Source organism: Peromyscus californicus, unplaced genomic scaffold (assembly GCF_007827085.1).
Source record: "Peromyscus californicus insignis strain IS unplaced genomic scaffold, ASM782708v3 Scaffold_19__1_contigs__length_69161282, whole genome shotgun sequence".
In the NCBI taxonomy this organism is placed as follows: domain Eukaryota; kingdom Metazoa; phylum Chordata; class Mammalia; order Rodentia; family Cricetidae; genus Peromyscus; species Peromyscus californicus.
In genome coordinates, this window is record NW_026294491.1 from 14604436 (window position 1) to 14619177 (window position 14742).

At 39.9% G+C, this 14742-nt stretch overlaps 1 protein-coding gene across 3 annotated transcripts in view; it reads right to left on the reverse strand.

Annotated features, from left to right (window-relative positions):
• Positions 1 to 14542, reverse strand: part of Zwint (ZW10 interacting kinetochore protein) — a 34808-nt gene extending 20266 nt beyond the window's left edge. For 2 of the 3 annotated variants that reach the window (XM_052744726.1, XM_052744725.1), the window contains exons 1-7: positions 14431 to 14542; positions 12905 to 12995; positions 12618 to 12741; positions 12288 to 12454; positions 12114 to 12170; positions 11808 to 11947; positions 11610 to 11726 (exon numbers count right to left, since the gene is read on the reverse strand). In XM_052744726.1, coding sequence (XP_052600686.1) covers positions 11612 to 11726; positions 11808 to 11947; positions 12114 to 12170; positions 12288 to 12454; positions 12618 to 12741; positions 12905 to 12995; positions 14431 to 14468 — 732 coding nt within the window. In that variant the 5' untranslated portion in view covers positions 14469 to 14542 and the 3' untranslated portion in view covers positions 11610 to 11611. Of the gene's footprint in view, positions 1 to 4071; positions 8226 to 11609; positions 11727 to 11807; positions 11948 to 12113; positions 12171 to 12287; positions 12455 to 12617; positions 12742 to 12904; positions 12996 to 14430 lie in introns of those variants that run through there. The other variant, XM_052744727.1, reaches the window with a different exon arrangement.
• Positions 14543 to 14742: the final 200 nt, after the last annotated feature.

Consider the following 14742-nt stretch of genomic DNA (forward strand, 5'->3'; position numbering starts at 1 on the left):
GGTAGGGAAGAGAAAGAGAGATGACAGACAGGGCTGAAACAGAGCAAACAAGGAGCTGGAGAGACAGATGGATCAGCAGTCAAGAGTATTTGCTGCCTCATAAAAGACTCAGGCTTGGTCAGTTCTCAGCACCCATTTGGGGGCTCGCAAGTATCTCTAACTCCAGTTCCAAGAGACTCAATGATCTCTTCTAGATTTCTCATGTGCCAGGAGAACACAGAAGAGTACATACATACATGCAAGCAAACACTCATACACATAAAATAAAAATAAATCATAAATAAATCTTTAAGAACAATCAAAAAAGCAAGTATTTTGGAAACCCTTGTGGTTTGAAAATTGGAAAGTAGACAAAAGGAAATCATTGCAAGATTAAAACACTTTGCATTGAGGGGCAAGAAAGATGGATGGCACAGCAGTTAAGAGCACTGGTTCCTCTGGCAAAGGACTCAGGCTCAATTCCCAACACCCACATGGCTGCTAACAGTCCTCTGTAACGACAGTTCTAGGAGATTCAACACCTTTTTCTAGCTTTCTTGGGTATAGTATGTACATTGCACACAGGCACATATACAAGCAAAAATATCCATACACATTAAAAACAAAAAAAAAGAAAAGAAAAAAAGAAACTTTCCATTGGAATATGAAATCTCCAAGAGGAAAATACAAAAGCATACTTAGTCATATAATTCATGAGGTCACTTTCTCATGGCCCTTCAGGCTCTTTGAGAGTGTCACAGAAGTTGGAGATACAGCCAAGGAAGTGACATGAAAATAAAGGAGAGTACACACTGCATGGATATGAGTATATACGTGTACATAGCATATAAGTATATAAATGTACATATAAGTATATAAATATATACATAGTGTATATATACTATGTATACTTATATTCTTATATCAATGTACATATAAGTGACTCACCCCAAAGACTATTAAACAGTTTTCTTAAGGAAGCTAGAATATTTCAAACTCAAAAGTAGCACGTCAACTCTTTCCCTCCTTTACAACTTTAACCAAACCTAAATCTACCAATCAAAGCATTAAGTCAGGTCAGGGATCAGTAGAAGTAGCGTTCATTAGTACTCTAAAATTCCCAGTGTGTGAGGGGTTTATAAACTTAGGACATCTTCCCAAGTATGAGGCAACTGATTTAATATGGTATTCAGTATCTGAGAACACAGTGGTATTTTGTGACTTATGAGATACTCAAGCATACAAGCAGTTTAGTAATGGTCTCTTCAAAGCACACATGGTTTTGTGCTTTAGCATAAGGGCTACTTGAAGGAACAGTAGAGTACTGTTCTGGCAGTACAGTTTCACATCATTTTTGTGAGGACAGAAGTGAATGCACACAGAATCCACTTGAATCCTATGTTATTTTGAAACTGGACATGAATAATCCTTGAAGTAGCTTCTCATATTTAAAAAAATTATTAGCACTCACAGTAAATGGGATTTTTCCAAAATGTTTGGTTGGAGATATCAGAATGTTTGTATGTGATAGAACTCTTCTGGAGATAGCATATAATGTACAAACCTGCCTCTTCCCTTTCCTAGACAGTCCAGCACAACTGTCCTTGCTAGTGCTATTTCTTGTAAGACTGGAGAACCTAGATTCCACTTGTGGACTCTCCCCTCCTCACTCCAGTTGGGTGTTGTGGCCTATAATCCCATCAAGTGAGTGGAAGCAGGTGGATTACGAGTTTGGCACAGATCTGAACTACAAAACAGAGCTCTGTCTCAAGAAATCCAAGACAAAAATTTCTGGTCAGTGTTTCAATGGTATTTGTAAAAGCTACTTAGTGAGATGACACTGTTAAGAAGTTGATGCTGTTAAATGGCATACCATTCCTGGGTCCCTAAGCTCACGGCATTACAGTCACCAGACATGTTTAATGTTTTCAAGGCCTAAACTAGGAAGCAGGTATGACAAACCTGTACAGTCAACCTTGCTTAAAGAACTTTCATCAATTCTCCTGAACCAAAGCCTTCAACATAGTATATTTTGATCATTAAGGAGACAAAAATATAAATGTATGTTAACTATGACCTGCACAAAGAAACTTGAATACACTTGCCCTTAAATTTGAATGTTACAACAATTGCTGGAATTCTCTTCACCTTAAGCATCTGATGGATAGTTACTAGGTCTATAAACAACAACAGTAATACTTAAGTATTCAATATCTGGAAGCCAAAAATTATGTGATAACCATGATATTATCTTTGCTCAAAAACAGGAGGATTTCAAAAGATGTTGTTTTCATTTTAAAGATAATAAAATAAACACATTAATATTAAAAAGACAGATAAGAGCTTAAAGTTTTAATATCTATTTGTTTTTACCTCTAACCTTCAAATTCTTCAGGATGTCCTTTGCCACACTGTCCAACAACTGCTTTGAGTCAAGCAATGTTCTCTCCTAGCTGAACAAGCCCATCTATTCTAGCCTCTCCAGCCACACTTCTTACTGTTCATCAAAATATTTATGCCACTTCTTTTGGATTTTGGAATCCAAATGTTTACTGTGCTTAAAATATACTTTAATGCTTCCTTGATAAGACATTATCTCTACAAAGATTTCACGCCTCACCATTTCTAAGATATTTTCTTGATCTACTTAATTTCCAGGGAGTTAGACAAGCCCTCACATATTTCCTAGGAATATGTATTTTACATCAATAATAGCATATTTAATAGAACAAAGTCACTTCCTATGGAAAGTGTCTGTTAATCAATAGTTCACTTGTGTCATTATGAAAAAGACTGGACTGACTACTGGACTACTAAGGTCCCTCTCCATACAGGAACAGGAGCTGAGACTGGCCATGAGAGATAACTCCCTGCATACAGAACAAGTTCCACCATGGGATCAAATCAAAAAAATAAGCACACAACATAGTACTGTAGCAACCTTTAACCTAAACTATAAAATTTTACCATAGACAAATATCGTTGTATTCAAGGGTACTGGAATTGTTTTCCATAATTATATTCAAGGTTACCTCACCTCTTCACTGTCTTAGTTCATGAACTGTGAAGTTTTTCAAGGGCCATTCATTCCATTGTGGAAATGCAATGTTCACAGAGCCTCTGGTTACCTTCAAAGAATGATTTTCATGCCAGATATACCCAGGAAAACATACGTTAAATAATTAGCAAGTCTTGTCAGTGTCTCCATATTCAGGCTATCCATTAACATCACTAAGAAAGCAAGCAGCTGAGAGAGATCTAGGTTTGGTTTCTTATTCAGGACACCCAGAAAAGTAAACCAAGAATGACTTCAGCCAATCCAAGAGGGAATCTGTTAATACAGAATGTATTAAGAGGGCAGAGAAATTACCAATGAAGGAACTGAGGATCATGAATCATGAAACATTATGGAAAGCTTTGGAGGATTTGTCATAAGAATGAAGACACTTTATCCACATTTCCTACAAAGCATATGCTGTGAAGATAGCAATATCTGAAGAAAATGCATCATATTTAATGCTTTTTTTTATACTATCCATCAGCCATGTGGGAACCATTATATATATTTTAACTGACTGAATAAAATACATAGTCTCACAAAATTTCAATGATGGTAAATTGAGAAAAACTTCCAAGAAGCAAACATCTCTTGAAATACACCATAGCATTGAATGTAAACACAGCTCCTGACACAAAATTAAAAATTGAACCAAGGAGTCATTTAGCTTCTTTGTAAACAAATGAATAGGAAACCCAGTAAAAAAGAAATACAGTAAACTTGGTAGTAATCAAAACTGCAGTGAAGTTAGACAAGATTCCTATAGTCTCCAGGTGTCTTCATGACTGAAATGAGTCTTGAAAGAATAAAGCAGAATAATTTTTTTGTTGTTTTGTTTTTTTTGTTTTTCAAGACAGGGTTTCTCTGTGTAGCTTTGGTGCCTATCCTGGATCTCCGTAGACTCCGTAGACCAGACTGGCCTTGAACTCAGAGATTTGCCTGGCTCTGCCTCCTGAGTGCTGGGATTAAAGGCGTGTGCCATCACCGGCTCATAGCAGAATAAATTTAGAAGGCAGATGCCTGACAGTTCACACATATACTGCATATGTATAAACCCATATGTAATTTTATACACATACAAAATTCTTCTATATTAGACTAGACACCTAGAGAAAACAAAATGTACTAGCTTCATAACTAAATTTACAAAGTAATATTAAATACAAAAACATTTTAAACATGTTTGTATTTTATGGAAAAGTAATTTGAGACAAATATTTACCTTAAATCATATTCTACTTTTGGGGAGCTCAATTTCCAAAGAAACGTTTAATTTAAATAATTTAATTAGATGCAAAACAAGTTATGCTTTGGACATATTAAATCTGTTTAGCTTTCCTCAAAAGATACACAATCTATAGTTTCTGTTCTGCATTAGATATGAAATAGACCACAGAATGGCTCATGTGCTGAAGACCTAGGACCTGACTGGTAGTGAAGAGGTGATTGGATCATGAGGGCTTTACTTTCACCAAGGGATCAATCTAGCTGAATGGACTAGGAGGTGGGACCTAGTTGGAGGAAGTGGATCACTGGGAGTATGCCTTAAAGAGTATAGCTGTGTTAGCAATTACGAGCATGAACTCATAGGCATATATGCACCCTCCCTCTCCTGGTTGCTATGAGGTGAGGTACTCTCTTCCATTACACCCTTCTGCAATGATACCCACACAACATCAGCAGGCCCAGAGACCTTTTACATCCCCAGAAGCATGGGAACAACTGACTGCAGTCTGAAATCATGAGCCCAGATTTGGGTGCCTTCAACTTGTTTATCTCAGGTACCACAGCAACAAAACACTGGCAGTGATGCTTAGTAAATGACCTATTTACTACCCTTCCCTTTTCTTGCTGTGATACATGTTTCTAGTAACTCTCACTGTTTCAATCACCACCCAGCATGCCAAGGGGGCTTAACTGAGGTGGGGAAATAGTTACTAAAGATCTCTGGGACTGTGAAAAAGAGATAAAGGCAATAAAAACTCCCATAATGCTATCAAGTATTCCCTTAGGTAACTTGTATGCATGTGGATGTGTGTTTGTGTGTCCGTGTGCATGCACTTATGTGTGCATGTGTGTGGATTTCAAAGGACAGACTTTGGTGTCATCCCTCCTCAGCTGATGTCCACCTTGTTTGGGGGAGATAAGAGTTTCTCACTGAATCTGTAGCTTGCTAATTCAGAGCCCCAGGGATATACCTGTCTTCACCTCTACAATACTGGGCTTACAAGCAACTTCTGTCACCATGTCCAGTATGTTTGAAACGGATGCAAGGGATTGAACTCTGCTCCTCAGGCTCTCACAGCGGGCACATTACCAACTGAGCCATCTCCTTGATGCCACTGGATAAAATTTTTAATTTCTCAAAATAAATTTAAAAAGCTTATTTCTAGTACCAAGGATGACAGCGGAACTTGAAATTTCCTCTTTGCTTTAAATTTAAGGAACCTAAGAATATTGTTGAATCTAAGTATTAAAGTTATGACTGATAAACCACACCCATTGTCTAAAATTATTATTTATAATATTATTATAAGCATAGCTCTTACTTAAATGCTTATATACAGATGGCAGTTCTTTTCCTTTCATATATTCAATTAATTCCTACATCCTTGATAGGTAGATTATTAGACATAATGAGTAATTTTGCATTGCTAAAAATGCTTTCCAACATTCATGAGCCCTTAGTGACTACTACCATGAAGTATGAACTACAAAAGTAGGTAGTTCTCTCTTTTCCAGAGGTATCTTTTTGCTTTTTAATTGATAACTAACACCATCTAGGAATATAAGTGTCATTCAACTGCCTTACTCACTATCCCTGATAATATGCTGTAGCTCACAGCTACACTGTATTCTTCTAAAGTAGGCTTTTCAACATAGCTGCATTCCAAAATAAGAGGCTCCATCCGGATGCCACTCCAATGTTGCTTTCAGGTAGTATCTAATTGCCTGAAGCGGATTTCAGCTTTCCAGCTACTGTCATTCTATAGTCCCCAAAAGCAATACGAATGGAAGCACTTTTTTTTTTTCTGATGCCCATTCTGCCAAGAACTGAAACACTGATGATTTCCCTGAATTAAAATGCAATTGAAGATATTTTCCCAAAGTAAGAAACTTCACTAGGTTCTCTATATTCTGGATGAAGGCTCTGACTATGTAGCCACGATGGTAAAAGCTCGTAGAGACTCACTACTTCCTCTACCATATTATAACCTCTGCTCCAAGCTCTGCTTGGCTCCTAGTATTCCTGATTCCATTCTTAATGTTTCTTCAGCCTGATAAATGTAATCATCCTTGATGTGGCCAAATCATTCTGTTTCTTAGCCTTAAATGGTAGAAGGTATTATCATTTTTTGATAGAATTAATTTCTCTCTTCCATTTCTAAATTTAAGCTTGCAGAGTACAGGACCACTGCCTTCAATGCTCAGGACTTATGTTCAGCATACAACACCTTCAATAAATATTTGATATTTGCCTCCAGGTAATTACATGCTTGAAATTGAGCTAAAACTCCCCAGCTCTCTAGTTAGTCTTCCCTTAATAGTATATAATGAATATTTGCCAAATACTCTTCAAGTATGAATACATCACAAATCAAAGTATATATTGATTTTTGATGACAAAAGTATGTAGGGTCTTGTACATAGGAGTATGGAGAAGAAATCTGAAAAAGGAAACCTACTGTAAAGAAAGTTGTCACACCCTTGCTCCATCTTATCTGGTTCCCTGCCCAATGCATGTGCATGTGTGCATGGACATATGCCATACATGTACATGTACATTATGTGTCTCTGTGGTTGAACTCATACAATGAGCTTAGTGTTTCTTTTTACTCTTATTTCCTCTCAGATTGTACATGACATGTTGAAATAGGCAATGCAGCTATTGTTATGAATAGAGATTTTCAAATTAGAAACAGCCTATCTATTTCTAACAATTTTGGAGTTCTGAACACAAACAGTAAGATATGATACTATGCTTCGTTAAATAGACTGTTTTAAATTACCCATTTAATACTACAGTATCTGATCCAGTTAATCCAGGATCAAGACCAGACTCTGCCTCAAAGACACTATTTTCTTTCCACATACATGTAGAACATAAAACTATGGCTGAGATACACAATGATAAAAAATTTAGTATGAAAACTTTTTGGACTAGTTAAATTCTGTCATAATTTGACAGATGTATAAAAATATGGTACCAATCTTTACATATTATAGATTCCATGAAGAGGTCTTTTAGCAAGACGTGTTGGTAAACAGGTATAATCTCAGCCATGAGAAGGCTAATGCAGGAGACTAGGAATTTAAGGCCATTCTGGCCTACAAAGCAAGAGATGATGTATCACAAAGAAAAAGACTTTAGAACTTTGCTCTTAATTCAACTAAAGTAGGATAATTTATGCTTCTCAAAAGACATTTGAAAAAGGCTTCAAAACTCCTAAGGGATGCTGATTCTAGTGCCAAGTGTGTCAGTGAAGCATGTTTGTCAGTTAATAGACTAAGAATCCGAACAGTGAGTTTTTCGTAACCCAACAATCTAAGTATCAAATGGGTCACTCAAAGACTGGGCCAGGAATCATGATTAAATCAATGTATTCAATTTCACACTCCACTAGTATTTCATAACTTATGCATAAAACACACACAAAGAAGACATTTTAATGCAAGTTACATAGATTCTGTAAGGGATGAAATGTACTCATCTCTGTGGTGATATTTTGTTTGTAGTCTAACAAATAAAATTTGCCTGAATATCAGAGGACAGAGCCTGCCACTAGATTAAACATAGAGGCCAGGCAGTGGTGGCACACACCTTTAATCCTAGCACGTGGGAGGCAGTGATTGGACTACAGGAGATTAATCCAGTCTAAAAGAAAAACAAAGCCAGGCAGTGGTGGCACACACCTTTAATCCCAGCACTAGGAAGGCTGAGACAGGAAGTGACATGGCTGGGCAGAGAAAGGAATATAAGATGGGAGGAGACAGGAGTTCAGCACCCTGGAGGACTCAGGGACATTTAGTCTGAGGATTCGTGGAGACAGGACCTTCCCTTTTCAGCTGAGGAGTTGGCCAGGTGAGAAGTAGCTGTGGTTTGTTTCCTCTGATCTTTCAGCATTTCTCCCATTACCTGGCTCCAGGTTTTTATTATAAGACCAATTAGAATTTGTGCAACACATCTCTGAAAGGCCAGAAAATGGGAGAGGACTAACAGTATATGAAACGAGATTTTCCATTTTCAAAGTTAGCAGGAATTTCTAATGTTATGACTGATAATTTAGTGTACTTTTAGGTAACTAAGTTAGAAAGAACAAAATTATAAAATAATAATGCTTCATAAAATATATAACCCTACACAGCGAAGAAAGGGCATTTTTTTAATCTACCAATTATCTAAATTATACAAATATTAAAAATATGTCGCAAGAAAGGAAATAACAAATAATTTAAAAAAAGAGTGAGTTAAAAGAAGAAAAAAAGCTGTAAAAAGGCCAAAGTTTGAAATGTCCCGTCACTCCCCTTCATTTGTGGCGCTATGGATTAATTGTAGAGCCTTGTATATACTAAGCAAGTGTCCTACCATTATTTGTACCCTCAGCTAGAGTACCCTCAGCTAGACAAACAAAAGAAATAAAAGCCCCTTGGGAAATACTAATGAGAAAGAGAAATAACATCCAGACAGCAAGAACGTAAACTAGGTAGCATGCAGATATATGCAGATATAAAGAATAGCACAAATATGTATTTTAAAATTTGTACAAGTTACACTGGTGGTACCCATTAGCCACTGGCAGAATCCTTTCAGCTGTGTATGAGGCACAAAGTATTGCCAAAGACAAAGGTCAGGAAGAGGAGAGCTCACAGTGAGCTTACTCAAACATAAACAAATGGCAGCATGCAATATTGGCAGTGTACCAAGGTTGTAAACTAGTAACCTAGCCAAGAGCGATGACAAGATTTCTGTGGGCATCATTCTTAACACAGAAAAATAAACAACTAAAAGTATACTGGGCTTTATATATAACATCTTGAAATGAAAATTAAAAATTCATGATGACTGAATAATGGATACCAACATACAACTACAATGACATTTAAAAAATATTAAATGCTCCTTTAGACTAACACAACGAGGTCCATTCCTAAGAGACTAGGCTGAGAATAGTCTAGAATTGTTGAAAGGCTGGTACTTGCTCAATTAATGGCAAGTAAAAGTAAATCCCAAACTATTCACAACATAATAAAATGACAAAGTAGAAAACACTAGATTCTGCGAGCAGACAGTGAGCTTAAGAACCCATGAATGAGTTCTGGCAATCTGGGTATAACACAGTAACCAGTTGATTTATTGTACGGTAAAAACTGCTGAGACAGTGAATCTTGGGTAGTCTCAATGCAGAAAAGTGTGAAGTAATAACTACTACTGGCTTTGATTTCATCATTTCACAGCATATACCTATATCAAAACATGTTGTATACCTTTATACTATACACTGTTTTTCTATTTTTACCTTGATAAAGTTTAAAAAAAAAAAAAGAAGAAAAGCATACCCTAGAAAGAGCTTTGAAATTTGCAGTTGATTTCTCATAGGAAACAATTAGAGTCAGAAAAGTATGAGGGAATACTTTGAGGAGGAAACAAAATTATTCAAGCTATACAGTCTTTATACTCTGTGGTGGTTTGAATGAGAATGGGCCCCATAGGCTCATATTTAAATGTTTGGTCCCTAGTTGGTAGAACTATTTGAGAAGGATTAGGAGGTGTGGTCTTTTGGAGATGGGTCACTGGAGTGAGGTTGTGAGGCTGTGAGGTTTTAAAAGCCCAAACCAGAAGTCCCAGTCTCTCCTCTCTGCCTGCTGCTTATGGACTAGATGTAAGCTCTCGGCTGCCAGCTCTTGAGCCATGCCTGCTTGTTGTTATGCTCCTTGCCACGATGGTCATGGACTCACGGTCTGAAACCGTAAGGAAGCCCTAGGTTAAATGCTTTCCTTAAATTGCTTTGGGCACAGTGTCTCTTAACAGCAATAGAAAAGTTAACTAAGACCAACTCTAAAGGAAATTATTAGACATTTCTTTATGATGAAGTTACTCTATAAGAAAGCAATAAAATGTAAAATCAAGGTAAAGTAAATGGTAAATTCATATGTAGATGTGAATATTGCACTGAATGACTAAAATTTTAATATGTGAAAATACAAACAGGCTAGAAGTAGTATGATGAACAATTGTATTTTATTAGTTAAAAGTGGGATGATAGGTCAATAGTAATGCCTTCTGGGTTTCTTTCTGTGTTTAAGAAAAGGATCAATATTCCTTACACATTAACTTTAGGCTAATGATAGCTGAACTTACAGAGCTTCTAAGCAATAAAAAGGACAAAAGAGATACAACAAGACAATACATTAAAACTAAGGCACAAAGAAAATTAAAATAGAAATTACAGTAATTATAAACTGAGCATTATGAAATCTTAAAGTGCGACTGAAACCAATTTTTCAAAGAAGCCCTAAAAATGTTGCATACAAGTGACAAATGATAGGATTAAAAAAGGTTGAAACTCTGCCAGGCGGTGGTGGCGTACGCCTTTAATCCCAGCACTTGGGAGGCAGAGGTAGGAGGATCTCTGTGAGTTCGAGGCCAGCCTGGTCTACAAAGTGAGTTCCAGGATAGGCTCCAAAGCTACACAGAGAAACCCTGTCTCGAAAAAAACAAACAAACAAAAAAAAAGGTTGAAACTCAAAATTGAAATCCAGACAAAGGTAAGCCAGATAAAAGGTAGGCAAAGAGAACTGGCAAGGTTACATTAATTTTAAAAATGCTTCACTATAAGTCCAAAGGTATTTGTGTAGAGATAAGGAGGGCAAGTACATAATGGTAAAGGACAGGTACAGAAGAGCCTAGGTAAGTGATGAAAATACCATCAAGCACAACAGAACTATGAAGAAAAATAAGTAAATTAACAATCATAGTTGAAAACTTGAACACAATTTTTCAGACCTCAAAAAAACCAAACACATTAAAAATGTAAGTGGAAAAAATTAACACACACAATCCAAAGGAAACACCACACAATTCTAAAAGAAATAATTCCAAACCCCTAGGAAACATTAAACAAAGACCACATTGAGGCTATAACTATTTTTCCAGTCTAATCAAAAAATAGCAATTATTATGAATGGCATTCTCTAAAAACATTAAAAATGCATTTAAGAGCATTATCTTTTCCTAAACACAACAGAAATTCTTACAATCACGTTCTTCCTACCCTCCCACTTCCTGTTCCCTCAGAGCTAGAGTTCAGATGGAGAGGATTCCCTTTCAACTTTGCAAATTAAAGGACACCAAATTCTGAGTCGTGCATACTTCTACCATCACCCAGAACGTCATCACTTGAGGGTGTGGGCCTTTGGCCTTGATATATAATCTGGACAATGAGTCAGATCAAGTCCCCAGCTCCTCTTTGCATCTGCCGAATCAACTCTTAATTCAGTTGGAAGGACACACTACTGCCCCTCCACGGTTTCCCTGTTCTGCTGTGCTCTTTGGTCAGCTGATGGGGCTTACCTTTAGAGAGATTCAGGTGGAAGGGCATTTCCTGTGATGTCCCTGTCCTCAGCCTTGGCTTCGAGTACCAGCAGCTTATTCCGCAGGGTGCACAGTAGCTGGAGGTAGGTCTGGGTCCTAAAAGGACAGAGTTTGTGTGCAGTGAAAAGTAGTATCGGGCAGACTGCCTGAGTCTCCCACCCAGGATTCCAGCCTCACCTCTGCAGCTTATCCTGCTCCTCTCCTGCTTGCTGATTCAAGGTTTCCAGTTCCTGATTTGACCGGTCAAGCTTCTGCTGAGCTCTCGCCTGATGTTCCTTGACCTCTGCAGAAATCTTCACCAGACTCTGGAGACGTTTCTGATGGGGGTGAGGGTGCAGACATGACTCATGGGATGCTGCTCCCTTGGAGTCACACCTCCAATCTCCCCTGCTTGGACAGAGCTCAGGGCTCACCCTCACTGACAGAAAGAGGTACCTCACCATTCGGAGGCAGAAAAGAGCCTAGAGAAGAGCAAGAGCCCACCTGGTGCAGCAGCCACTGCTTCCGAGCTGTCTGTAGTTTCTCCTCGATGACTCGCTTCTGCGGGGAGAAAAGGTTGACTTCGGAGGTTTGATTGTGGAGACGGTGCCTAAAGTCCAACCCAGCTTACCCCTCCCCTCCTCCTGCCCTTCATCCCCTCAAGTCTTCTAGGTGTACCTTAGTCTCAAGTTGCTCGCACGCCTCCTGGAGCTCTGTGTACTTCCTTTGGACCTCTTCTACCTGGGGTAAGGCCTGGGTCAGGGCACATTTTATGGCTTCCACATGGCCCTGGTATGTGGCCTTCAGTTCCTTCCATCGCTCTTTAGCTTCAGCTGCCTGGCGTCCTGAGATGGGCCACAAAGAAGGAGAGCATGAGTGAGGGTGGCCTGCAGCAAGCCTTCCAAAACACTTGGCCACAGTCTTCCCATTAGCTAGACACAGACATCACTCACATCTCCCTCTTCAACCATTCAGACCAGACCCTACCACAAATCCAAGCCTACTCACGACTCATGTCTTCAGAGACCAAAGTGTCTGAGCTCTGGGCAGTATCCTCCTGAGCCAGAAAATTCTGTAGGCAGTCCACTACCTGCAGCTGGCTACAAAGCAGCTTGTCCTTCTTCCGAGAGTTCTAGTCAGAGTGGGGACAGAAGCAGGGACTCTCCTTACCTTCGAGCACTCTATGCCAAGATCATCTTCCATTTTGTTCCTCCACACTGCTGCCTGAAATCTCAATAGGCAATCCTAAGACCAGCCGTTACCCTCTGAAAAGCTGGGTCCCACCTTGTACATACCTTCACAAACTCCTCCAGGATCCGAGCCGGCAGTTCTGCTTCTTCCTGCAAGCCTACAGGTTCTAGAATGACTGCTACCTCAGCCAGGACCCTGTAGAAAACAAGTGGGACCATGATATCATAGCACACTACCTCTAAAGGACATATACACATGCATATATGTTGGGGACTGTCCCAGGATTTCTTTTGGGTCACCAAACAGCTCCCAAATCATGACACAGAAACTTATTATTAGTTATGAATGCCCGGCCTGAGCTTATACTCGTTTCTGCTTAGCTTTCTTTTCTCTAGTTTAAATTAATGTGTTTCTCTTCACCTACATTTTGCCTTGGGGCTTTTTGCCTTCATTCTTTCTTACTCTGTGTTTGCTGGTTGGCCCTGGACATCTCCCTCTTTTTCTCCCTCACTCTCTCCTCTCTTCTGTTCTCTAGAGTTCTTCTATTTATTCTCTCTGTCCACCAGCCCCACATGTCTCCTCACTGCCTAGCTATTGGTCATTCAGCTCTTTGTTAAGCCAACCAGGTGCCTTAAGCAAGCAAGATGAAACAGCAAAACGTCTTTTCATCATTAAAGAAATGAACCACACCTTTACATCGTTCACAAAAGCAGCAGGAAACAAATGTAACCCACCTTTACACAGTTAAAGAAATATTCCACAGCATAAACAAATGTAACACATCTTTGCCCAGTCAAAATAATATTCTGCAACAGGGGGCTGTGCCAACGCTCAGGGTCCCAACTTGACCAAAGTCTACACCAGGACCGGAAGGGGCTCCAGACCGGGATCAGAAGAACTACGCTGTGCCTGGAGAACATGCAATGGTAACCAAGTGTCATGAGGAAAGCCATCAGGAATACTGGGGGATAAGGAGGGTGCTAAAGTGGCTACATTTTTAAATAGGGAGTGTCTCACTGGATAAAAGCTACCTGAGTCAGTCTGAAAGTAGCCAGGGACACATACATAGAAACAGATAAAAGACAAAACTGAGGTGAGCCTTAGGAGTCATCCTAGCAAGGGCTCCTCTCAAAACACATGATGAGGGACACTGAGGAGACTTGATGCATTGCCCAGCCTTTCCTTACTGGCTGGAACCATCCACTAGGGGACAGATATAAGTACAAAACACGCCAACGAAAAGGGTTGTGACAGAAATTAAACAAGTCTCCTAGAATGCCAAAGGGTTGGTTGGTTAGGACAAACTGTAATGGAACTGATTCTTTTAGAATGCACTACAGGGGCCCTGGACGGGCAAGGGGCAGTCCCTCAAAGGCAGCACCTGACATAAAGTGACCTAGGACAGCCACCCAGAGGTATTTCTCCTGAAACAGAGAAGTCAGTCCCCCCAGAAGTTGCATTCCTGAATTAGGGACACCGCCCCTCAGGGCCTGAACTCCTAAATCAAGAGCGAAACCGTCTCTCAGAGGTCGCCCTCCTAAACCAGGGTGACACCGACCCTCCTAAGCCACCGGCCACAGCCACCGGGCAGAGCCGCCGCCCGCCCCAGCCGCCCGCCGCCCACACTCACTCTTGAGCAGCATCAGCTCCATTCTCTGCAGCCGCCATGGCTCCTCAGCGATGGCGCCTTTGGATTTTCCCGGAACTGCGCGCCTAGGCAAGCGATTGGCTGCTGGGTTGGTGGGCGGGAACCTAAGGAACGTCATCTTGTTTTCATTGGCCAAGTGCCGACTCCGGACCCGCCCTCGACGCACGCGCAGATGTAGCTGGAGCGTGTGGGCTGGCGGGAGGCTCTGCGCCTGCGCGATAGGGAGTCCTGGCCCTGGAGGCCAAAAGAGCGAGAGACCTCTCATTCTGGTAATTGCAACCGACTGAGAAAAGG